Source organism: Sinocyclocheilus anshuiensis, unplaced genomic scaffold (genome assembly GCF_001515605.1).
Source record: "Sinocyclocheilus anshuiensis isolate Anshui unplaced genomic scaffold, SAMN03320099.WGS_v1.1 scaffold553, whole genome shotgun sequence".
NCBI classification, from domain to species: domain Eukaryota; kingdom Metazoa; phylum Chordata; class Actinopteri; order Cypriniformes; family Cyprinidae; genus Sinocyclocheilus; species Sinocyclocheilus anshuiensis.
In genome coordinates this window covers 85,332-110,473 of record NW_015539821.1, presented here as the reverse complement: position 1 = coordinate 110,473, position 25,142 = coordinate 85,332, and the positions used below count along the sequence as shown (strand labels likewise).

Sequence of the window (25,142 nt, the reverse complement as noted above, 5' to 3'; positions counted from 1 at the left end):
TATCTATCTATCTATCTATCTATCTATCTATCTGTCTGTCTGTCTGTCTGTCTGTCTGTCTCCGTCCGTCTGTTACGAGAAACTAAAATCTTGAAACAATAAAACTGTCTGTGACTGCCGTCTAGTGCTCAAGTTGAGTGACATGTTTTGTGAAGGACATTTGAAAACCAAAATAACTTTTATTTTCATTTGTCATAATTCACACATTTATACTGTAAAATCTACAGTTTTTGGCCGTAAATGTGTTTACAGTTTTTCTGTATTTTTTACATAAGTATTCTGACAACCACAGCTGCCAAAATTATTTTGTAAAAACTACAGAATTTTTTTTTTACAGTCTATCTATCTATCTATCTATCTATCTATCTATCTATCTATCTGTCTGTCTGTCTGTCTGTCTGTCTGTCTCCGTCCGTCTGTTACGAGAAACTAAAATCTTGAAACAATAAAACTGTCTGTGACTGCCCTCTAGTGCTCAAGTTGAGTGACATGTTTTGTGAAGGACATTTGAAAACCAAAATAACTTTTATTTTAATTTGTCATAATTCACACATTTACTTACATTTCAGCTGTTTAACTCTGCTAGCAGAGTTGCGGTTCTTTCTCATAATGCACAGCTTGATAGACATACATTATATCCAGTAAGTCAAATATAACTATTTCAGAACCACCAAAGACAGTTGTCAGATGCACCAGAGGCACAAATGAAATGTTATAAATGTAATCAGACATTTTACAATTGATTCTTGCTTATCATATTCCCAGCAAATAAAAAAAGAAAAAAAATATTCCAGCAAATATTTTATCTACTTTTAAAATAGTATATACTAAAATAGCACTTCTCCAAAATCATGCTCATCTCTATTCTTTACATACACTGTCCATACTTACAGCTTTGTTTGATATCTTCTCAAAACCTTAATAATTATAACCACATTCATTAAACCATAATAAAATCAACTATGCAATACAGACTGAACTTACTTTAACCATCTTTACATTCACTTTTCACTTACATCTTTTATCTAAATATGCTTTATTGATGGATCAATCAAAAAACACAGTCAAAGAACACCAGGATCTACATGATGTTCATAAATTAAATAAAAAAAAATAAAAGTAAGGAAGACAGAAATGACAGATTACATTGTTCCTGACTTTGCAGCAACTTGATCTGTGATGGCCCGGTTTTCACTCATCTGCCTTGCGGTGGATCCATCAGCATGAGACTGGCTCATAATGGATTGTTTCTTGGTGGACTGATTGGTGATAGACTGACTTGTGGTTGAGTGGGAAGCAACAGACTGTGACATGATGGATTTTGTGGTCTTGGCCTGCTTGAATGCGGTGTGAATAGTCTTCTTCCTCTTGACGTGGAGGATCTCCATCGCATCAGGATTGACTCCTTGCTGCTGGAACTCCTTTGTGGTCTCTGTCTGCTCTGTAGTGGATTGCTGTTGCTCCTGGAACTCCTGCTGTCTCTGGAGCATCTGAGACAGAAGAAATGCATTATGAAGGAGAGGAAATAGAGGCAATTGGGTAATGTGGTAAAAATAAAAAAATGTCGAATGCACAATAATTGCTCTGTTCCAAAACCTAGTGCGCTGCATACTGAGGGAGCATTTGAAGGTGCACTCCTGACTTGAAGGCCATAGCCAGCTTAATATGCCTTCTTTGTTCTAGCCAAATTCTAAAGCAGCACAGTATGTATCCAAAAGGAAAAGGCAATCCCATAATGCACTATAACGAGTTCAGTGAAAAAATCAAAGATGATGAATGAGGTAAGAGAAATCACATTTAAAAATAAACTTTTAAAGTTGGTATGAAACTTCATCTATTTTCTAATAGCATGTTTTAAACAGGGATATTAGTATTAACTAAAACTATGAAAAACATTGATTTTAACTAAAATAAAGATGAAATCAAATATAAATATTAGATGATAAACAAAATGTTGCCTTGGCAACTAACTGAAACATGTTTAAGGTGAAGCAGTAAAATTATCTGGAAATGAATAAAAACAAAAAAACAAAAAATGAACTAAAACTAAAATTTAAATAAAAATAAATTAAACCTAAATAGCAATGTTTAAAAAAAAAAGTAATAAAAATGACAAACACATACCACAAACATTTTACTAAAATTAAAATCAAAACTGAAAATATAAAAATAAAAATTAATTCAAAATATATAAAAACTATAGATTTTTATGCTTATTAGTGAACTGTGCTGTTAGCTTAGCAATATGCTAACACCAAAGTCTATTGAAATCAGTTGTGAGTCACACCACTGGTGCTGTTTGTGTAGCTTGTGGAGTTGCTGGCTAAGTAGAGCGTTCCAAATCGCTCACTTATGAGGTTCCAATTGCAGTTAGGATGCGAAACAAGGCAGCTCACTAGGTATATTATATTTAGATATATTCAGATAATGTATAATATTGTTATGTAGAGTTGTGTCTCACCATTAGCTGTTGATAGTTGGCGATAGCCTCGTCAGTGGTTACTCCTTCAGCAAGGCCCAGTTCTGCTGCACGGCGGGCCATTTCTGCCTTAAGAGAGCCTGGTGGCGTCCAGCCCACACCTTTAATCCAGTTCAAATCTGATTTGTAGTTCACCTGCAACCACAGAGTCAGGACCATTAAACCTTGCTACATGAGGACAACTATAAGAACAATTCCTGTGTCAATGTAATGTAAACTGAGAAAGTTTTTTTTGCAAATATTGCCACCAAGTCCCTGCAGTGTCACATTTTCACATGCAAATGGAAAAGAATTTGCCACTCATTTCGTCAGACACATTAGCATGGAATGGCATCAATACAGTTAGTCATAAATCATTGAATAATCCCAAAACTCTGTTCTCACATCACTCTGCAGCTGGTAGGCTTGTTTAGCGTGTTTGACATTGAGCTGATTAGGATCACAGGTGTAGTCATGAAGATGCTGGCGATAGTTGAGGTTGCTGAGCTGAGCCTGGCTCTTCTTAGCATGCAGGAACTCAGGCTGGTCGCCATGGATCTTAAACTGAGAGCGTGTCTCCTGGAACTGCTTCTTGTACTCGTTGTCACTCTGGAGCTTCCCTACAGCCAGTGAGTGTCTGATCTTGGGGTCATCCTCAACGCTAAGAAAGCCCACCTGCTTGCCTTTACCTTTGACAAATGCCTCTTTGTAGTGGAACTGAGAAGGAATGGTACAACATATATTAAAATACAATTCTAAAACTGGGTTTTACTTAAGAAAATAGTTCACAGTTTAGCAAATAAACTTTTTGATTTTGACTTACATCACTGGCAATTTCTCTGGAGGCCTTGGCTGTCTGGAAGGGAATGGCGTCTAACCTGAGGTCGTAACCTGCAGACTTTACCTGCTCACCTGATTTTTTATATACTTTCTGCAAAATGAAAGAGAAAAAGGAACATAGACGATGTTAAAGCATGTACACTACCATTCAAAAGTTTGGAATCTTTAATGTTATTATCAATGTTGAAAACAAGTTTTTGCTACTTAATTATTTTTTATTTTTTTATTTCTGAAGGATGATGTGGCACTTAAGACTGGAGTAATGCCTTCTGAAACTGCCATCAAAAAAATAAATTATATTTTAATATATTTAAAAAAGAAAAGTTATTTTAAATTGTAATAATATTTCACAATATTACTGTTTTTACTGTATTTTTCATCAAATAAATGCAGCCTTTATCAGTGAAGCCTTTATGAAAAGACTTCTTTCAAAACCATTAACAAATGATAAATCCCTCGTTGTATTCCTGAACTGTAAGTTGCTTTGGATAAAAGCGTCTGCCAAATGAATAAATGTAAATTTAAATCTTAAAGATTCCAAACTTAGCATAAGAACTGAAATACCTCTTATAAGAGTACCAATCAACAGCTGGCTTACATCGCTAATTTGCTGAGCATTGATCTTTGCTCTGATGAAATCAGGATGATCAGGAGTTAATGTGTATTTGTGCATAGAGTCAGAGTCTCCAGACTTATACATCCTCTGAAACAGGATAAAAGTTTTGTTAGTGACTTCACCCAAAACAACCACTGGAAACACACACTGATGGAAGAATGCTGGGTGAAGTTTACCTCACTACACTGCATGTAGCTGTTCTTTGCGTGAATGATATCAAGTGAATCAGCAACTTGAGTGAACTTCAGACTGTCAGGATGTTGACGATACTTCTTCTACAGAAGGTTACGTTGAAGAAAAGCATATATTATTATCCATGATTTTATGCAGTATGATTTTATTACAGTATGCTAGCAAAATTATGACTATAAACATGAAACCCCGCATTTTAATTCAGTGTTTACTTCAATAATACAAGTGAAACAGGGTATTTAAAAAGAAGAAAAAAAAACAAAGTTATCCACTGGTAATTAATTGGAGTGTGAAAAGTGGGCATTCCATACCAGAATGGATTCAGATCTAAAATAACTAAATAGCAATTATGCTTTACTTAACATTATCCAATAGCCTGTGTGATGTCTGGCCTAAATGATGTCAGCATAAAAGTGAAGTTGGTTGATTTAGGTTGCATAGGCATTTTTAAATATTGGAATAATGTGCAATGATGAGCCATTCACAATAAGACCAAGAGCTCGCATTAACAAAGTAAACAGGCTCAATTTTGATTTCATGTTAAATTTAAATGCAACTTACATCACTAATGAGCTCTCCAGCTTTCTTTGCAGACTCCAGCTGGGGTGCACCTACTGAGTCCCAGGCCACTCCCTTCATGAAGTTCAGATCTGATTTGTATACATTCTTTGAAAGAAAAAGAAGATGAGATTATAGTATTTATATTATGATGCTTTGCCTTGTCAATTTTCTAGGATCTTACTCTTTCTCACCTGGCTCTGCAGGTCATATGCCTTCTTGGCCCACTGCACCTTTATATCATCAGGTAGGACTGTGTAAGAGTGTATGCGAGTCTTGTAATCCTGGTCGCTGGCTAAGGCCTGGGCTTTCTTGGCATGAACCAGGTTCACCATGTCTAGAGGCAGCTGGTACTGGCCACTGACAGATGCAGCGTCTTTGCGATAATGCTGGCCGCTCTGCAGACGACCCATCTCTAAGCAGTGCATTAGATGCGAGTCTTCCTGAACACTGCGAGCTCCGATGTGCTTCCCCTTCTCCAATACATGGCTATGCTTGTAATGGACCTACGAAGGCAAAAGAGGTGAATATGTGAACTGGTTTCCTCACCACAAACTTAGCGGTATGATTGCTTATGTATATTAATGCATGAGTTTATCAGAGCTGTTTTTGACCCTAGATGTTTATGAGTGTAAATTTAGAGAGGGTACTATTCTTACATCACTAGCAATGCTGGTGGAGGCTTTGGCAGCCTGGAAGGGGATATCCTTCATGGTGAGTTTATAACCCTGAGCTCTGAGTGCATGCCATGACTCCTTGTATTTAACCTGAAACAAAACAGAAAATGTTCAAACTTTCTTCTCTAACATCTTGTATGCAGGTTCATTTTAATAACTTCTTCTTTAAAATATCTTTGAAATGAACTATCAACTTCAGTTTAAAATAGGGGACTTTTATGATGTAGCAATATCCACAAACACTAAAATAGACTTGGAAGACTCGTCTTACATCACTGAAGTTAGCAGTGTTAATCTTGGCCTGGGTGATTTCAGGTCTCTCGGCAGTAATGGTGTAGTTGTGCCTGAAGTTCTCTCCCTTTTCTTTGTACAAGCGCTAAATAACATCAGACCACAAGACATTATAATCCCTGTTTTACTAGAAATCACAAAACACAGAAACAAAATATGCCCTCCTACCTCATTAGTGATCTTGCTACTGCTTTTAGCATGCATGATATCCTGAGAATCCGTGACAGATGTGTGTTTGAATGAGTAGGGCTGCTGGCGATACTTTTTCTGTTCAGGCAAAAGAAATATATAATAAATACATACATAATGCAAATTTTAAATATACAGTAACATTCAAATGTTTGGAGTCTGTAAGATTTTTGAAGCTTTTGAAAGAAGTTTCTTACGCTCACCAAGGCTGTATTTATTCTATCAAAAGTACTGGAATATTGTGAAATATTATTGCAATTTAAAATAACTATTTCTATTTTAATATTTTGAAATGTAATTTATTTCTATGATGGCAAAGCTGAAATTTCAGCAGCCATTACTCTGGTCTTCAGTGTCACATGATCCTTCAGAAATCATTTGAATATGCTCTTGTTAAGAAACATTTCTTATTATCATCACTGTTACTTTTTGTTATTTTTGTGAAAACTGTTATACAGTTTCTTTCAGTATTCTTGGACTAATTGCAAGCTCAAAAGAATAGCATTTTTTTTTAAACAGAATTGTTTTGTAACAATGTAAAAGTCTTTACTGTCACTTTTGATCAATTTAACGCATCCTTGCATCCATACATTAAAAAAAAAAAAACACTTACTGAGCCCAAACTGTTGAACAGTAATGCAGATGACTATGCTGGATCAATGTGTTAATATATACATAGCCATTCATATTTCATACCTCGCTAATTAGATCTGTGGCCCGTTTGGATCCCTCAATCTGTAGGGCACCAGTGGCAATCCAGGCTGCACCACGAAGGTAGTTCAGATCAGAGCGGTAGATATTCTGTTGCATAAATAAAATATGCTCAAGAGCATTCAACTTTCAAGAGGCATTCTGTGAAACAGTGATTATTAGCAATACTAGTGCTGTATTGAATAAGCCATTACCTCACTCTGCAGTTCATATGCTCTCTTGGCAGCCTGCACTTTGAGGTCATCAGGCAGTGTTGTATACTTGTGCAATGTAAGTCTGTATTCCTGATCGCTGACCAGAGACTGAGCCTTCTTAGCGTGGAGCACCTCCAACATATCCATTGGTAGATGGAACTGAGAATGCATCTTAGAAGAGTCCTTTTTGTATTTGAGCTAAGGAAATAGAAAGTTGACCAATCACTTGAACATGACCTCTCAAACTTATATTTGTGGTACTTCATTCAACTCCAAATGCTGTAGCCTTGCTCAATCTGCTGGAATACTCACATCACTCTGTATATTTGTGGCATGCACAGAGTGAGCAATGTTTATATCATCCTGTAGTCCCTTTAGCCCAATCATCTTCCCTTTTGTCTTCTCAAACTGTGCCTTGTATTTTTGCTGGAGGCAAACATTTATACAGTTAGACAGACAGATAACCAAAATAAACTGTAGTTCATCTATTGTTTACAAAATACTCACATCACTGAGGATTTCTGCAGATGATTTGGCTGCTTGGAATGGAATAGCATCCAAGCGCAACTTGTAGCCATCATCTCTGATCTTTCTCCAGGACTCTTTGTAGCATGACTACATAGAAAAGAATTCTACTTTTAGCAGTTTAATGTGGAAATGCAATTGTTTGTGCATGTGTTTAATAGTTTCTGAAACAGCAACGGCAGTGTGTGTAATGGATTTTCACCTCACTGAGGTTCATGGCATTGATCTTAGCCTGCACATGCTCTGGAATATCTCCAATCAGTGTGTACTTGTGCATTTCGTTCTCTCCTTTCTCTCTGTATAATCTCTGTTAACATGAAAATATGAACATAACACAAACACATACATACATGCAGAAATTCCTCTCTCTTTTAACAATTGTCCTCCAGTTCAATGCATAGATTCATAGAAAGAATAATTCATGTACACTACCGCTCAAAAGTTTGGTATCAGTAAGACTTTTAAAGAAGTCTCTTATGCTCATCAAGGCTGCATTTATTTGATCAAAAATACAGAAAAAAAAAAGTAATCTTGCAAAATGTTATTACAATATAGAATAATGGTTTCTACTTTAATATACTTTAAAATATAATTTATTTCTGTGATGCACAGCTGAATTTCCATCAGCCATTACTCCAGTGTAAAGTGTCACATGATCCTTCAGAAATGATTCTAATATGCTGATTTATTATTAGAATTATCAATGTTGGCAACAGTTGTGCAGCCAAATATTTTTTTGGAAACTGTGATACTTTATCAGGATTCTTTGATGAATAAAAAGTTAAAAATAACAGCATTTATTCAAAATATACATCTTTTCTAACAATATAAATCTTTGCTATCACTTCTTATCAATTTAATACATCCTTGCTGAATAAAAGTTTTAATTTCTTTCAAAAAAAGAAAGAATCCAAATTTACTGACCCCAAACTTTTGAACTGTAGTGTATATTGTTAGAAAAGATTTCTATTTTAAATAAATGCTCTTCTTTTTAACTTTTTATTCATCAAAGAATCCTGAAAAAAAGCATCACAGGTTCCAAAAAAATATTAAGCAGCACAACAGTTTCCAACAGTGATAATAAATCAGCATATTAGAATGATTTCTGAAGGATCATGTGACACTGAAGACTGGAGTAATGATGCTGAAAATTCAGCTTTGCATCACAGAAATAAATTACATTTTAAAGGATATTAAAATAGAAACCATTATTTTATATTATAATAACATTTAGCTTTTTTTAAGATATTTTTTTATTTATAAGAGACTTCTTTAAAAAAAACATTACAAGTCTTTCTGATCCCAAACTTTGAGCGGTAGTGTATGTATAAAATGAAGACATACATCAAGAACCAGTTTGCTGCTGATTTTGGCCTGGACCATCTCTGGTGTATCCTCTATGCTGGTAAACTTCAAAGCACTCACATCCTGTCTGTATTTTTTCTGGAACATACACAACACATGGCAAAGATTTATATCAGCTGTCAGTGCTGGGAGATGTTTTGAGTTTGAGTGTCTCTTCAGTGTACGGCCCCCAAGGTCTATCATTTCAAGGACGATATGGTTAAATCATTTCATAACACCTTTAAACAGATGTGTAATTGAAATGTTAACCACAGGCATGTGCTTCTCTATTTTAGCTGAGTTTAACATCTATACTCAAAGTGAAGTGCATCTAATAATAGTCATGGCTTCTATCCTAAAAGCAGCACTTGATGTTATAACGTATCTCTGTTTTAAATTGTTCAAAATTTTAAAACATTCTGTTTATCCCCAGGCTTAAATATATAGAAAATATTCTTTAGTAAATTAGTATATAAAATAACAAAACATATTCTTTAGCAAAATACTCAGATTTCTGAAGGCATAAAAACCTAAAAATAAAAATTAGTTGAAAAAATAATTTTTAATATGGTTCTCAGTCATTTTGCTGAGACAAGGGTTCTTAATAAACTATAAAAGGTGCTGATGAATTGAGGAAATAGTTCTTTCCTATTCCTACCCCTGCTAAATATAACCTATCACTTAAGCTATCTGCTATGCAAGCATTACATAACTGCTCTTCTAGTTGTTATGTGTGCATTTAATTTTCAGAGGGTCCTGCTGAGGACCTAGAAATCTGGTGAATCCTCAAGTTACTTGATTTTAGAACTTGATAGATGAAAACCTATGACATCAAGTGTGTATAGTTGGTCATGTTCATGAAAGGTCAATCTGTACCTCGCTGGCTAAATCTGTAGCTTTTCTGGCCTTCTGGATATCAAGGGATCCAGTGGTCTCCCATCCCACCCCTTTCATCCAGTTTAGGTCAGAGCGATACTTTTTCTGTGAAGAAAAGGTTTTGATTAATATGATTCCAAAAATATGCATGTTTGTGCCTGTTTTGGCTTTACAAGTCATTGAATTGAATGCTTACATCACTCTGTTGGCCGTAGGCTTTCTTGGCCCATTCCACCTTCATATCAGTGGGCAAGAGTGTGTACTTGTGTAAGAAAGTTTTGTAGTTTTTCTCAGTGGCCAGTTCCTGGGCTTTCTTGGCATGGCTGAGGGTCAGCATATCAAGTGAGGTACTGTATTTGGTCTTGGTGTCCTCATACTCTTTCTTGTAGTTGAGGCCACTCTGGAGTTTGGTGGCCTTGGATGAATGGGCCATCTGAGAATCATCTGACACAGTCTTCACGCCAATCATCTTCCCTTTTGTCATCTCATATTCTTGCTTGTACTTCACCTACATAAATGGAATATCAGCAATGTTACATTCGATTATTAGTCACAATACCTGAGCTTCCAGTGTCTATTTGAGTGCCAAGTGAGTCATGTGCATCAGTAGGGTGTTTGGTCACTCACATCACTGGCAAGATCTCTTGTTGCTTTGGCGGCGAGAATTGAAAGTGAGTCCAAGCCTAGTTCAAAACCCTTCTCCCTCTGCTCCTCCCAACTACTCTTATATGTTTTCTGAAAATCACCAGTTTAATGTGTTTATTAAAAGCAGGCGGTGGGTTGTTAGTTCAAGTGTAGGTTATTGGTGAAACATAAGTAACAGGTTCAAGTGATTCAGTTCATACTTCACTGAGAAGCTCTGCATTAGCTTTGGCTTGCTTGAAGAGAGGCTCATCTTTGCTTATAGTGTACTGGTGCATTGTCTGTTCAGTGCCCGCTTTGTACGCCAGCTGAGGATGAGAAAAGGCTGATAAGTCTCAGACAGGACTCCAGTTAAATGTCCACAGAAGAGAGGAATATCCAATCGGATGGATCATATCTTACCCCACTCTGCAGCTTCTGGCTCTTCTTAGCATGTATGATGGAAGGAGTGTCTGCCACTTGTGTGAATTTCACACTGTCCGCCTTCTGGCGGTACTTTTTCTGTATAGAGTTGGGAAATGCACAGTTAGAGTAAACATGTGAAGTTTGCTGTCCAGCATTGTCTTCCTGTTGAAGACCAAATAAATCTTGGTGGTAAAGCTAGTTAAGAAGCCTATGAAAATGCTGGTGACCAGATATGCAAGTCTCATCAGTAGGGAATAAAATTTTTGTAATGACCAACCTCACTGAATTGTTCTCCTGCTTTCTTGGCTTGTTCTAAATCCAGGCAGCCATCAGCCTCCCATCCGACTCCTTTCATCCAGGTCAAGTCTGATCGGTACTGGTTCTAAAAGAGCCAAATCAAAAATTAATATAGCATGCATAAAGGTACACTATGTGTATCATTCTACTCTGGTCTTGCAAATAGACATGCTTTCTTCCTCTTACATCACTCTGCAGTTGGTAGGCTTTCTTAGCTTGCTGCACTTTCATGTCATCAGGCAGGACGGTATAATCGTGTAACTTCTTTCTGTAGTCCAAATCACTGGCCAGGGCCTGAGCCTTCTTAGCATGACTCTGATTCACCATGTCCAGAGGTAGGTGGCACATGGATTGAGTCTCCTTAGAATTCTTTTTATAAGCAACCTATAGCAAGAAATTTGATTTGTTTATTTGTTTAGGCTTAATAGCATCTGAAGAATCTGATATTCCGCACTCATGTTAATGGGAAAAATACACTTTTGTTTAACTTAACCTGATTTTGGGTACTCAGGCTTACCTCACTGCTAAGCTTGGCCACCCGAAGGGAGTGCAGTGTTTTTGAGTCACTTACGTCCATTCCAATGGCTTTATCTTTGTTCTTTGTAAATGCTTCCTTATACTTGATCTGTACAGCCCAAGAGATCAAATTAACCCAAGGAAACCAATTTTAATGACGTTTACATTTAAACGTTTGATTCTTACATCACTAGCCAGGTCTCGAGAGGCTTTGGCAGCTTTGAGTGTCAGTGTGTCCAGGCCGAAATCACATGCTTTGGATTTGTTCTTCTCCCAGTTATCTTTGTATTTGATCTGTGAACGTCCAGACAACACTTAACAACACAATCAACGCCTATGAACTATATATATATGGATGACAAACAATGTGGCTCTGGAATGTGTGAGTATAGGCTTACATCACTGGCGAGTTCTGCATTGGCTTTGGCCTTTTTAAGTTCTGGTGTATCTTGAGATAATGTGTACTGCGTCTTTGTCTTCTCATAGTTGGCTTTGTAGTTCAGCTTGAATGAAAGATTATATGTGATAAGGTTTATGAAATAAGATAAGTTATATTAAATTCACTTGACAAGGACAATTTATGCTTACATTGCTGAGCTGATGGGCATTGATTCTGGCTTGCACAATTTCAGGGGTGTCTGTAACCTGGCTGAATTTCAGCTTGTCGATATGCTGTCTGTAGTTTTTCTGTGTGGGGAAAAAGGACAGCCATTTAGATTAGGCAGCACAATTCAAGCAAATCAGCATGGCACAATTACTGAAAGACAAGTTCTAAGCAGAATAGCCAATACATGAAGTTTAAGTTTATAGTCATAACAAGAATGATAGACTTACATCTTTGAGCGGCTCCAGTTTCTTCTGTGACTGATAGGATGGAGTGATGGTGGCTGGATAGTTGTACTCACTCTGCATATGCTTCTCCTGCTCATATTCTGATTTGTAGGCAATCTGAAAACAGATGGTATTAGAGAATACGTAAACAACATGAATTATGCCTAAAATTCGAAAAATCTAAAATTATAAAAACATACACTGGGGTTGGTAAGATTTTATTAAACGTTTTTGAAAGAAGTCTCTTATGCTCACCAAGGCTGCATTTATTTGATGAAAATACAGTAATATTGTGAATTACAATTTAAAATAACTGTTTTCTATTTTAATATACTTTTAAAATGTATTTTGTTCCTGTGATGGCAGAGCTAATTTTCAGCAGTATTACGCCAGTATTTAGTGTCACATGATCCTTCATAAATCATTCTAATATGCTAGTGCTCATTTCTTATTATAAACAATGTTTAAATTATTTAATTTAATATATTAAATTAAATATTTATATTTTCCATTAATACTTTAATGGAAACCATGATATTTTTTTTCAGAACTCTTTGATGGATAGATATTTTTAAGAAAAATTATACTTTTTTCAGAACTATTTGAAAGTTTGAAAGGACGCAATTTATTTTAATTTTGTAAAAATATGTAAAAAAAAAAAATAATAAAAAAATGTGTCTGTCATTTTAAAACTATTTAATGTGTCCTTGCTGAAAAAAAAAATTACTGACCCCAATTCTTTTAATTGTAATGTATCTAAAAATCTTTGTCTATATTTCAAAATTGGACAAATGCTCTGTATTTTACTTTTACTAATGCTATTATCATATGAATTCTACAAATTTAATGCAATTAAACATGAACAAAAAAACTATGTATGAGAGGTAATATGTAAATGGATTTTGTCTTACATTACTAGCAAGCTTTCTGACATTCATGGCATGCATGGTCTTCTTGTCGATGCCACTGCCTTCATAGTGCCCCTTCATGTGATTGGTGTAATTCTCCTTGTATTTATTCTGCAATTACAAACATAGAGTGAATGAGCTTGCATATGACTGCACACAAGTGCCCAGCACAGCAACACCTTATATATAGTATATGCTGTCATTCTTTGTATATAGCAGTCATATCACTGATGGGGCACTCACATCACTGGTATACTTGGCCATCTTTGACACATTCTTGAACTGTGGCGTCTCACAGTAATTAATGCTGTGGCCTTTGGTGGTCTCAAGGTCCTTCTTGTATTCAACCTGTATAACGGGAGGATGTCTGTGTCACGTAGGCAATGATTTTATGGAATTTTAAGTCTCTATCACTTGTGGTGAACTTTATGCTCTGCATACAGAAAACCATGTGCCCTTTTGACATTTGCTTGTAAATCAGGGTAGGATGAGGATGCGGTATTGTTTATGGCATCATCAGGTATACGCTGTGGCATGCAGATCTACTGGTAATGTGAGCCCCTGGGCTTATATGTTGTCTTTGTTTATGTCTGTGGGTGGCTGGGATGTGGAGAATGCAGTTATGTCTGACTGAGCCGATGACAGATGAGTTCACTGATCCTCTCTTTCTCTTTTTGCACTTGTGCATCCCAAAATGCACTCAGAAGCCGTTACAAATCTTCAGCTAACTAATCAATGCTGTTTCTAAATTTGTTTAACGGGCAAAAGTAAATAAGAGTCTCTTAAAATGAAAATGCCCTCTATCTGTTCTTCTGTACCTGATGTAGGCAATGGACAAAGGGCATAAATCACTCACCCCACTCACAAGCTTGTTGGTTTTGCGTGCACAGTTTAGAGTCAAGTTGTCATCAGTGTTTAGAGTTTGGTATGCAGAAGATCCCTTCATCTTGTTCAAATCCTTCTTATATTTCAGCTGCAGGTTAAACATGGAGAGAGGGGAATGAGGAAAAGGTGTTCAAACACAAGAATACCAGAAAGAGCTCATGTCTACTGTACAAGATGTCTGATCTGTCAGGATGAATTCCTGTGACATGAGAGAACAAACACAATCAGTCCTTTAGACAGTCAGTGTGTATAAATATGTCCTTTTGATGCCTCTAGAGTGACAACACTGGATTCTTGGTGGGAGTCATGGGAGAAAATGTACAAATTCCACTTAGTGATGACAGGCCAAGGTGAGAAAACATTAACTGGGATCAGTGTTATTTTGGTATTATTTATACTATTATAGTTTTTTATTCATTTGAATTTGCTTGTATTTTTCTATCTTTAGTTTTAATTTGATTTAATTTAAGTTTTAATTTTTTGTATTTTTTTTTATTAAATTAAATTTTAGTTCAGTTTTTTGTAATTTTGTTTTGTGCTTTTGTCATTTTTACTATTTTTTAGGTTTCATTTATTTTTTATTTCAGTTTTAGTTTTTATATATTTCCAGTTAGTAATTATAGTGCTTTGACTTCAACTTATTTCAGTTAATTACTAAGGCATATGTATATTTTTCAATGTAATATTTATATTTTATTTCATTTAAGCTTTTTATTTCAATTAACAAACATGTTTTTAACAACAAAGAACAAACACGTCACTTCACTTTTTAACCAGGCAAGTCATTAAGAACAGTAGAGTTGGCAGGAAAGTTAATGTCTCCTGAAGGACATACAAACATACATTACAATACATGTACAAAACACACAAGAAAAAAAAACACCTAAATTAAAACATTTACAATAATAAATAAAAAGCCTATATAATAATAATAAGCCTAACAGTGTTATTTTAATATCATTGAGATACTATTATAGGTTCTGTTAATATTTTGAAATACATTTTTCAGCTTTCATGTTAATTTTAGTTAAAGTTGTTGTTTTTGTCATTTTTATTAGTTTTTGTTATCTATAAATGTCTATATAGTTTTTATTAATTATTATTTCAGTTTTAGTTATTTTAGTACATCAAGATCAACAAAATGAAAATAAGAAATTTTGCCTTGTTAGCAAGCTGTTACGTTTTTTATATTTTATTTAAGTTAACATTTATTTTATTTCAATAATAATAACAAAAATGTTTTTATGGTTTTTGTTTAAGTTTTCGTTTAGTTTACTATAACCCTGAACCCTGACTGGGACAGAACTGGTGTAATTCCCACTGTGAAAAGTGGAGCATCTAAAATGACAGACCACTTCAGCAGTGATGATGCAGTGATACTCACATCACTGGCTAAGTCATGGGCTTTCTTGGCCATCTGGTATCCAGGGGTAATCATAGCGGGGAAGCTGCCCTTGCCCTTTTGCTGTTCATATTCCTCAGTATAGGCATGCTAAAGGAATTAGAGACATTCAGTAGAACCATATGCGAGGATGTAACCACATAGGATGTAAAGCAAAGGCACTGTATGTGCAAAAGAACACCGTGTCACCTGACTGAAGTGTTCTGCATTCTCTTTGGCCAAAGCAAACTCTGCAGAACCGGCATCAGTGCTGGCCTTGCCCTTAATCTCCTGCTCATATTTCTGTTGATATTTCACCTGCACAAAAACAACACCAGCTTACAACTGGCATGCACATGCAGCTGACATCCACTCGTAATTTCCACATTTGGACACTTACTTTGCTGGCCATCTCGCCTGCATTTTTGGCCACCTGGTATCCAGGAGTGAAGTGGGCAGGAAAACTGCCTTTGCCCCTCTGCTGTTCATATTCCCCGGTGTAGAAATACTGTTTTTATGGAAGGAGGTGCAAAACTAATACATATGGACAATATTCGGCCACAAATAGTTTTCAAGATTCTATTCACTTACATCACTGACAACCTTCCCTTGATTTTTAGCTAGAAGTACATCAGGAGTATCCGTCACAGTGGTGTACTTTGACATTCGTTCTTCGTGGCCTTTTTTATACTCCAACTGAATAAAAAAGAAAGAAATAATTAACTTAAAGAGCATCTAGTAGGACAGAAACTTGCAACTAAGATTTTACTTACATTGCTAGCCAGTGTATTGGCTTTCTTTGCCATTGCATATCCTGGCGTGATCATAGCTGGAAAACTACCCTTTCCTTTAGACTGCTCAAATTCTTCTGTGTATTTCACCTTTGAATCAACATATAACATCACAGATAAGAAACCCAATTTGTGCAATGACTAATCACATAAACAGGGATAAGAGGAAGGCCACCAGATGTCCCTGTGTGACCATTTGTCCTGGACACGTCCTGGCTAGGAATTTGTAATTGCCTAAAATGTCCTGGTTTTGGCTTTTGGTCACGATTGGTTGATTATGTACAATGCATGCACATTATTGGTCAAACTTCTTTTCAGTCATTACCTTCAGCAGGGATGAAAACAATAGGAAAAAAAAAGCCAAAACCCACATATTTTAGGCAATTTAGAAATCCCAGCCAGAACATGTCCGGGGAAAAAGAGGACGTCAGCCTACTCAATCCACCCTACTCAATCGCTTCTATATTTAGCTTCAGAGGCCAGTGTATGGAAATTGTGAGAAAATTAAGCACAAAAACTCGAGGAAGTGTCACACAACAGGACAAAGCAATATTGATACATTCAACTTTCACACTAAAGCTTATGGAACTCATTATTAAAATGTTATGTTTTAAAATAATATAATAAAATGTTACATTTACTATACTATACTATAATAAATATATAAATATATACTATTATATACTATAATAAAAAAAATACTTGTGGTCAACAGTTAGAAATATGACAGAAAGATTTTGCTACTACCACAGTTTTCTATGAGAGAATACTATACCAGAAGAAGTATAAAGACTATTGGATTTTTAAAACCATGCATGCCATTTCAGTCTGAAAGGTCACTTTGGAAAATGTATCCTTACATCACTGGCCAATGAGACTCCAGTCTTGGCATGTAACATCTCAGGTGTGTCGGCTACAGAGGTAAACTGTGTCACACACGTTTCATGGCCTCGTTTATATTCCACCTGCAGCCCAAATTACCACGTGAGGTCACTCTTTGTAGTACATCATCATAATTTATCCATTTATTGGCGTAGCAGAATAGCAAGAGCCTCATTTTTCATTTGCTCATTGAATCTGAATCAGATAACTCACGTCACTAATGGTCTTCTGTGCCTGGGTCACACGAACAATTTCCTGGCTGGTAACGCTGCCCGAGTAAAATGATTGTTGGCCTACAAATTCAGTTTGGTAACCTTGCTGCTTTTAGAAAGATTCAAAACAGTCACATGTTAATAAAATAGTCTACAGCTAAACTTAATGGATTTTTGGTACTATTTCCTTTGGTTCCTCACCTGACTGGCAAGCTGGCTGGCCTTACGAGCTTGCTCGATTTCCTTTGATCTCATGTCATAGTGGAAAGTAGACATAAAACGCTCCCCTTCTTCTCTATATTTATTCTAAAAAACACCGAGATATAAGAAGAGAAACGTTAGTGAGCTTCCTGTTAGCACTACAATAAATTACAATGTGGTAATGATTGATTCTGAAATCCCCTTTCTGTGATTCCTGATGTATGAAGAATGATGGAATATCACATACTATAAAAAGGTCATATTCAAAGACATGCAACATCAGTGATGCTATTGGGTGCTATTTTTCCACACTGTCTTTATGTAATTTTTCAGGGAAGAAATGAAATTATACACGTGAAATGTACATATGGTGATCTGCATTCTGTCAGTCTGCATGAAGGCCGCTCTAGAGCCCACTGACAGACAGGTGCAGGTGGGGATCCCACTGAGAGAGATTCAGAGAAAGGGAGGGAGCGAAAGGAAGCAAGAAAAGAAGAGAGGTGGGCCATGTTCATGTGGTATAAATTTAAACAGCAAATACATAAAGAAGGCCAGAGAAGTATCATGTCACACCACAGAAATAACTGGAGAGATGCAGTTCTCATTCCAAACCTGTAGAGTCACCAGGGCCTTTGAGCTCTCCTAAAAACAGACCTTTAACCCAGCTCATGTAGGGAGTATTACAAGCAAAATGACCCATATTCAATTCTTTAAATACTTTTGCTTGTAAATCAGTTAGCAATAAAACAGTAAATACACTGGCCACCACTAGTTCAGCAGCAGGCTGCCTAAAAAGTTTTTTTGAATCTGGGAGATTTTTTTAAAGAAACATTTCGATATCAGTTATTTTAAAATATTTTACTTTCCGCATACCTGTGTTTGAAAGCAGTTCATGAGCTCAAAATACCTAAACAAAAGTATTTTTAAGTCTCCATGAGTAAACTAACAAGATAATTTCAACTGAGTAAACTGACAGGATATATTAAACTCAGATGTTATTATATTATATATTTATTTATTTATTTGGTAAGAAGCCATGTACTTAAAGTGGTGTAATGTACAGTCAACTGGTCAGAACTTCACACTTGTAAATACTCTATCAAATAATGTTACAGAAAACCAACATATGACTTGAATTTTTATAAAATTATGTTTTTATAGCCTCAGCTATTAAAAAGGGTGTACTCAGTTTCATTACTATAGTACTTTGTCAGATGTACAGTAAGTTTGGTTGTATTTTGTGGTGTCTGTGACATAAACAAAACCTCACCTCACTGGCTGCTTCAGATTGCTTCTTGGCATTGATGTTGACTGGGGTCTCATAAACACTTGTGAAAGTGTTGTTCTTTGGATTATGCCTATGAGATATAAGAGAAATAATTAAATATTTAACACACATAATGACCAAACTATGCAGTAAGTACAAATTATGCTTTTAGTCATGAAGCAATGGAAAATAATGCTGATTTGAGCCTTGAGCATTAAGCCTTAACTCATACTAAAAAATTATATTCAATCAAAAAATTACTCAAAAACTTACACTTGGCAGTATGGCCTTTTCTGATGGCTAACAAAATTATTGGCAGTCAGTACCGTTTTACAGACCTCACAGTGAAAACATGCTTTGTGCCAATTCTGAAAGAGAAAAAAAAGACACATGCAGAGTGTGAGAAAATGAAAATGTGCATTTTAAAAATAACTGAATCCAATTCCTTCTCCTGAAATCTGTCCAGCTTAATTGGTCCAAACTATCTATGGACTATCATTTTAATTTGTAAGATCTTTGAGACACGTCATAAAGACTTACCTGACCAATAAGATTGATCTTTTCCGCTGGGTACACCACAAACCCACACCTGGCACACTTTTGAACATTCATATTTGTATCAAATTAAAATGGCAACTCCAGAGAGAAATCAAAACAACTTGTACAAATAGTCAGTATAGGAAAGTAAGGCGTCCCAGACAGTCCCTTGTTCCCAATTGTGTCTCAGTCTCTGTCCTGTGTTAAACTTAGATCTGCTCTCTGACTGAGACCCTGTCTAATACATGTCAGTGGGTGCAGAGTTCCTCCCCTCTTTAGCTGTTGCCGGTCAGCTGACTAGTTGACCAACTGTCAGTTACTTGAAAGGGGAGAGAGATGTCACTGAATTGTGATCACAGTGTTGTTCACTTTGAGTATATTAGTCAGAGCCTTCAGACGTGCTCTAAATAGGTGAGTGAAGTCACGGCTAGATCGTTGCATGCGTTGAAATGCCTTACTTTCTAGCCTATGTGCTGTCGTGACTTTCCGTCATTTTCTCAATTAAGATTTTATTGTTCATGCTGTTATATACTACATAACCTTTAGATATTATGAAAATATTCTCAAAATATGGTGACAAACATGCCCCCTGATATTCAGGCATTAAAATATTTTAAATGTACACTGTAAAAAATGACCGTGAATTTAACGGTAAAAGACTGTAAAAATGCTACAGTAAAAACCTGTTAAATGGTTAACGGTAAATTCCCCTACTATATACGGTGAAAAACTGTATTGGACATTACATGTATTGGACATTAATTTTACGGTAGTATACCGTTTTTGGAAGTGAAAAAGACCGTATAATTTACAGTGAATAACCGTAAATTGACATTCCCAGAATTACCTGCGTTACATTTCAAATTTGATGTTTTTTTGTTGAAATAACTATGTTTCTTCTTAGTTTTTTCTTATCAGTTTTGTATATTAGGGTTGTGTGTTACACCTAATGTTGGTAAATGAATGTTTATTGCATTATTTCAGTTTCATGTGTGTTACCATGATGGTGTTTGGTGTTTGTGTGAATGACACTGTGCACCTTCTATATATGTTATTATTTAAAAGCTGCTTGTGATGGGCTTTGGTTCATCATGTGACTTTCTCATCACCACCTGCATTTGGTGGTTATCAGTCTATTACAAAGGTCCAAAACAGATTTCAGTACTTCAATAGGTTGGTATATTAACATTATATCAGTTAATGAAAATACAGTATTTAACTGTAAATTTACGTTAAAACCTTAAAACCTAAAACGTTGCTACCGTATTTTTTACGGTAATATTCCGGCAACCACAGCTGCCGTTTTTTTACCGTAAATTTTACGGAATTTGTTTTTACAGTGTAATAGAAACCCTGTATAAGAGGCATCCTTCTATAATTTTATGAAGTAATATTAAATGTTTGACTCTACATCATTTTACACATTTCTACACATTTACAGTTTTTTTTTTACTCATTTTGTTTTTCCTAGGTTAAGCATTACTGCAATGCAAAACAAAGTTAACCTGTTAGTGTTCCACTGAGTGTTTTTGAGGGTTAACTTTGTGACATACAAAAAATAAAAATAAAAAGCTAAACGTCACATATCTTTGGAAAGCTGAGATTTTTGTGATTCAAGTGATGCAAACCATCTTAACAATCAACACAGCAGGTAAAATCAGTGTCTTTTTCAGACCACCAACAAGGTTCATGCTAGGGTTGCCAACTGTCCCGTATATTGAGCCTAATTGATTTGTCCCGTACGTGACCTCCCTTGTCCTGTTTATTGACTGCTACGCTGATCACGACACTTGAGAATGATCACCGACACCTGTAATCATCCAGTCACAGCGGCAGCCCCCTCACACGCATGATCAGTATGGGTTAAGTAAATCACAAATGTATATGTATGTATCTTATTTTTCTATGAAAAACCACGATTGTCCCATACGGGACAATTTTCCTTTCGTCAAGTTGGCAACCCTACTTCATGCTGTGATCCCATTGTGTTTTCCAGCTAATAGCTCCCAGCTATAGTCATCTGCAGTCATTTTTTTTCTTTTTTCAGTGTGTTCAAAGTTCTATTACTCAATACCAGTAAGACTTGCAGTGATTCTGAGGTTTGTTCTGTTTTGGAACAAACCTCAAAGTGTCACCTTTCAAAAGAGACCAAAACCATATCCAAATGGTTCAAGAAGAGCATACTTTGGGTATGCCTTTTTTAGGCGTTTTAGGCAAATTTGACAGGAATGCTAAGGGTTTGTATTTAAAGTATTTAGATAAAAATATAAATAAGCATGTTTGTTCTTTTATCTCATGTTATTGGTGTTATCAATTAAAAAAAAAAATAGTATTCTGAAAATACAAAAATTTCAAGGTCAGAGGAAGGAGAGGCTGTTCAAATGGGCGCATGGTTATTTTTCTCATCACATTGGAATGAAAAGGTCTTATTTTACTTTCAATTTAATGTCAATAATGTATTGATTTTAGTCTGGTTAATGATGTTTGTTTTAAAATGTAATTGACAGCATTTTATACGTTTCATGAGAATTTTTTTAATTTTTTTTATTGCTTTATTGGCATGACAATTGTTGCAATGTATTGCCAAAACGCAGAGTTTACATTGAATCTAGAACAGATATATGCATTTATATACAGCTGGTGAGGAAGTGTTGCTCTGTCACCGCTTCTCCATGGTTACAGTATGGGCAGATGCGGCTCTTTTTGGGCAGCCAGTTCTGTCGATATCTGCCTGTCTCTATAGTAAAAGTATGATTGCTCAGTCTGTATCTCGTCATTCGTCTTCTTAATTTACAGTCTTTCACTGTACTCAAGACACTCTGCTGTTGTGTAATCTCTTTTGTAAGTTTACTTTGTTTTTCCGTTGTTTTAGTCCAATAAGTTAGATAATTTTCTTTTTGTGGCTTTATCATTTGGTTGGGCCGAATTTTGTGGATGAATGTTTGGTGTCCTGATGCTGGCTGTTGTTAGTCATGTTAGTTTGTTTTTGCAGCTTCAGGACCATCTGAATCAGTGTTTATTTCATGGTTTTTAAAGGCTTTAAAATGGTTAGAGTTGTAGGGCTGAAACGATTAGTCGAATTTATCGACAACGTCGACAAATATTTTTGTTGCCGCGAAGTCGTTTGATCTCATATGACCTAATGTTACCTAATGAGCCTGCGCAAGACTGTAATTCAGCTCTCCTGATGCAATTCAAGAGCAGAAGACACAGACAGCGCTTCAGTCAGCAAACGCAGCCGAACCCGAGGCTGCTGCTGAGCGGTGTTTGGATGAATATGTAAATATATACTGCACACTTTCCTCTCAATAACAAAATTAACACATCAAAAACTGACAGCGGTGAGAAAGCAGCAGTTTAAAACGCATCTGATTACAGCGATGTGGATGTTGCACGAGCTCTGCAGTTCAGTACTCCGGTAAAGTCCAGTCAAGTCATGTTTATGTAGTACTTTAGCAGTGTTTCCCCTGCCATTATATTGGGGGGCATCCTGCCCCCCTTGAAGGTCAAGTTAATTTTATGTACTTTTATTTTCTCAATAGCACCAGATCACAACAAAAGTCATTTAAAGTTACCTTTTCTATAGAACAGGTCTATACCTTGTTCTTTTATTAAACTAAATAGCCTTATGTTATTTATCTTATTTACACGACAGCATGTCATTTCTGTCTCTACGTTACATGGTCGCGCTCTGTATCGAGCACAGCGGAGTTCCGCCCCGATGTGCGCACACACAAGTGAGCACACTCCCACTCATATTAAGCCGCAAAATGACTATTTAAATATGAATTCTGTGTGTTAATGAATGGCGCAGCTGCGCGGTTTTGTTTACTACTCATACTGAAGCGCGCGTGAAGCTTCCGGTGATTTCAGCGTCTGCCCTCTCACTAATGAGGACATAAATGCATGAACATCTCCAGAACTGCTCTGAGAGTCGCTTCATGAGCATTTGACCGTTCATTTGAGTAAAACTATCCTCATATCACATACACACAGAAATGTAAAGGTATTCACAGCAACCCATCAAAATAAAAGTTTGGTTTAACTTGAAGACATTGCGGCAGAGATATATACCTGACCGCAATTGATCACCCCCAAGTGTGTTTACTTATGGATAACTTTATAGAAAACATTTATCCTCATAATGAATATGGCATTATTTGACAACAATATCTAATCTTAAAACCACTAAGAAAACACTTGAGCAAAAACAAGAGAACGAACGATTTTTGATTCGGATTGTGAAAGAATAAAGACATATTTACGGCAGCTTGCAAATCAAAAACACAGACAACCAGACATTTCAGATTTACGTATTCATTATTATGAAGAACTTAAAAAAATGAAAATACACTCAGAAACAAGAAAGAACAGTACAGCCAAAATCAGCTGAAAACAATTTAAGAATAAATAGATAAAGAGCATACGACAATGAAAATAATCTCAAATCCTTTAATGTAAATCCAAGGAAAGATGAAGGTAATCCACACAGAGAAAAACATCCAACACATGAGAGGTGATACCAACAATAGCAACATTGACCTGAACAAATGAGTAAGCTTAAGTAGGGCAGAAAACAAGGGGGGCACACACAGGTGATGGAAATGAACCAATAATGAGACAATAAACTAATGAGCAAAATGAGAACAGGAACATAACCAAATATGGGCACAAGAGCGAGAAAACACAACAAACAGTCCATGAGGTGTGACACTGTCCATTCAAACAGTTTCTGGGACAAGTGGAATCTTCTGAATAAAAAGAACCATGAAGAAATAACTATACAAAATGTAAACACCTCGAAAAATCACTTTGAACAACTTTATGGCAAAATAAACATGAATACAGAACAAGCACAGATATATGAAAAATGAAACTATATAGAATATAGAATTGGCAAATACCAAAATTCACTAGACTACTCGATCACAGAAAAAGAACTGATGAATAAAATACAGGCACTGCCAACAAAAAAGGCAAGTGGACCAGACGGCATCCTAAATTACATGCTTAATAATACAAATCATAAATTCCGATTGGCCATAACGAAACTGTTCAACTTGGTTCTGAGTGTTGCTCATTTCCCTGACATATGGAACAAAGGACTCATTATGCCCATATTCAAGAGTGGAGACAAATCAGACCTAAACAATTACAGAGGCATCTGTGTAAGCAGTAACCTGGGGAAGTTGTTCTGCAATAGCATCAACACAAGACTTGTACACTTCCTTACAGAGCACAATGTGCAAAGCAAAAGTCTGATTGGATTCTTACCAAATTATAGAACAACAGGCCACAGACAGCAGACAACAAAACCAATATATTTGCTTGCTTTGTAGATTTCCAAAAGGCCTTTGATTCAATTTGGCATGAGGGTCTGCTGTCAAAACTTCTAGAATCAGGTATTGGGGTAAAACATACAATATAAAAAAAAACAATGTATTCAAACAATCAATGCGCAGTTAAAATTGGAAATGAACAAACAGAATTCTTCACTCATGGGGGTGAAGAATTCTTCACACCGAACAACGCATGCAGGGCAGAATTAGGCCAATATCCTCTACTAATGCACATTGAGAAACAAGCCAAATTTGGAAAACACCTAAAAATAAGTGACCTAGGGCTGCAACAAATGATTATTTTGATAATCGATTAATCAAACGATTATTATACCGATTAATAGACTAATCATCGATTATTTCGCTGATTAATCAGTAGACATTTATTGATTATTCAGCTTTTACAATTAGTTAAAATATTGAGTATACATATTCTAACAAATAAATTAAGGTAATCACTTCAGCTTTTGAAAGTCATATGTAATTACAGTTATACAATTAATTTATACAAATAAATATATTTGGCACACAAAATGAGATGGCAGAGAAACTCTCTTATTCACCATTTAATTAGCTA

General features: G+C 35.9%; 1 protein-coding gene across 3 annotated transcripts; it reads right to left on the bottom strand.

Moving 5' to 3' along the window:
* Positions 1-548: 548 nt before the first annotated feature.
* On the bottom strand, positions 549-19,444 carry LOC107684034 (nebulin-related-anchoring protein-like). Of its 3 annotated transcripts, none has more exons than XM_016480158.1 (43): positions 19,230-19,444; positions 18,963-19,057; positions 18,693-18,780; positions 17,423-17,527; positions 17,223-17,330; positions 16,988-17,092; positions 16,110-16,217; positions 15,928-16,032; positions 15,737-15,844; positions 15,547-15,654; positions 15,340-15,447; positions 13,927-14,043; positions 13,314-13,418; positions 13,074-13,181; positions 12,166-12,279; positions 11,920-12,018; positions 11,730-11,834; positions 11,518-11,625; positions 11,333-11,440; positions 11,002-11,199; positions 10,796-10,900; positions 10,516-10,614; positions 10,317-10,421; positions 10,099-10,206; positions 9,668-9,979; positions 9,472-9,576; positions 8,596-8,694; positions 7,454-7,558; positions 7,234-7,341; positions 7,039-7,152; positions 6,727-6,924; positions 6,518-6,622; positions 5,801-5,899; positions 5,613-5,717; positions 5,324-5,431; positions 4,859-5,170; positions 4,668-4,772; positions 4,091-4,189; positions 3,897-4,001; positions 3,282-3,389; positions 2,864-3,175; positions 2,462-2,614; positions 549-1,490 (listed from the first exon to the last, which is right to left on the bottom strand). In XM_016480158.1, exons 1-43 carry the CDS (start codon positions 19,299-19,301, stop codon positions 1,143-1,145), a joined length of 5,589 nt encoding a protein of 1,862 aa, XP_016335644.1. In that variant the 5' UTR covers positions 19,302-19,444; the 3' UTR covers positions 549-1,142. The 3 variants fall into 3 exon arrangements, with proteins under 3 accessions (XP_016335644.1, XP_016335645.1, XP_016335646.1); XM_016480159.1 differs by having other exon boundaries at positions 17,223-17,327; XM_016480160.1 differs by lacking the exons at positions 13,314-13,418; positions 13,927-14,043.
* Positions 19,445-25,142: the final 5,698 nt, after the last annotated feature.

Excerpts from the sequence above, each read along its gene's own strand:
- LOC107684034 (XM_016480158.1), bottom strand. The coding sequence starts at position 19,301 with ATGAATGTTCAAAAGTGTGCCAGGTGTGGGTTTGTGGTGTACCCAGCG. Across the intron at positions 17,528-18,692 it reads AATCTGAAGCAGCCAGTGAG|AATAAATATAGAGAAGAAGG; the intron begins GTGAGGTTTTGT and ends GGTGTTTTTTAG. Across the intron at positions 4,190-4,667 it reads CTGGAGAGCTCATTAGTGAT|AAGAAGTATCGTCAACATCC; the intron begins GTAAGTTGCATT and ends AACCTTCTGTAG.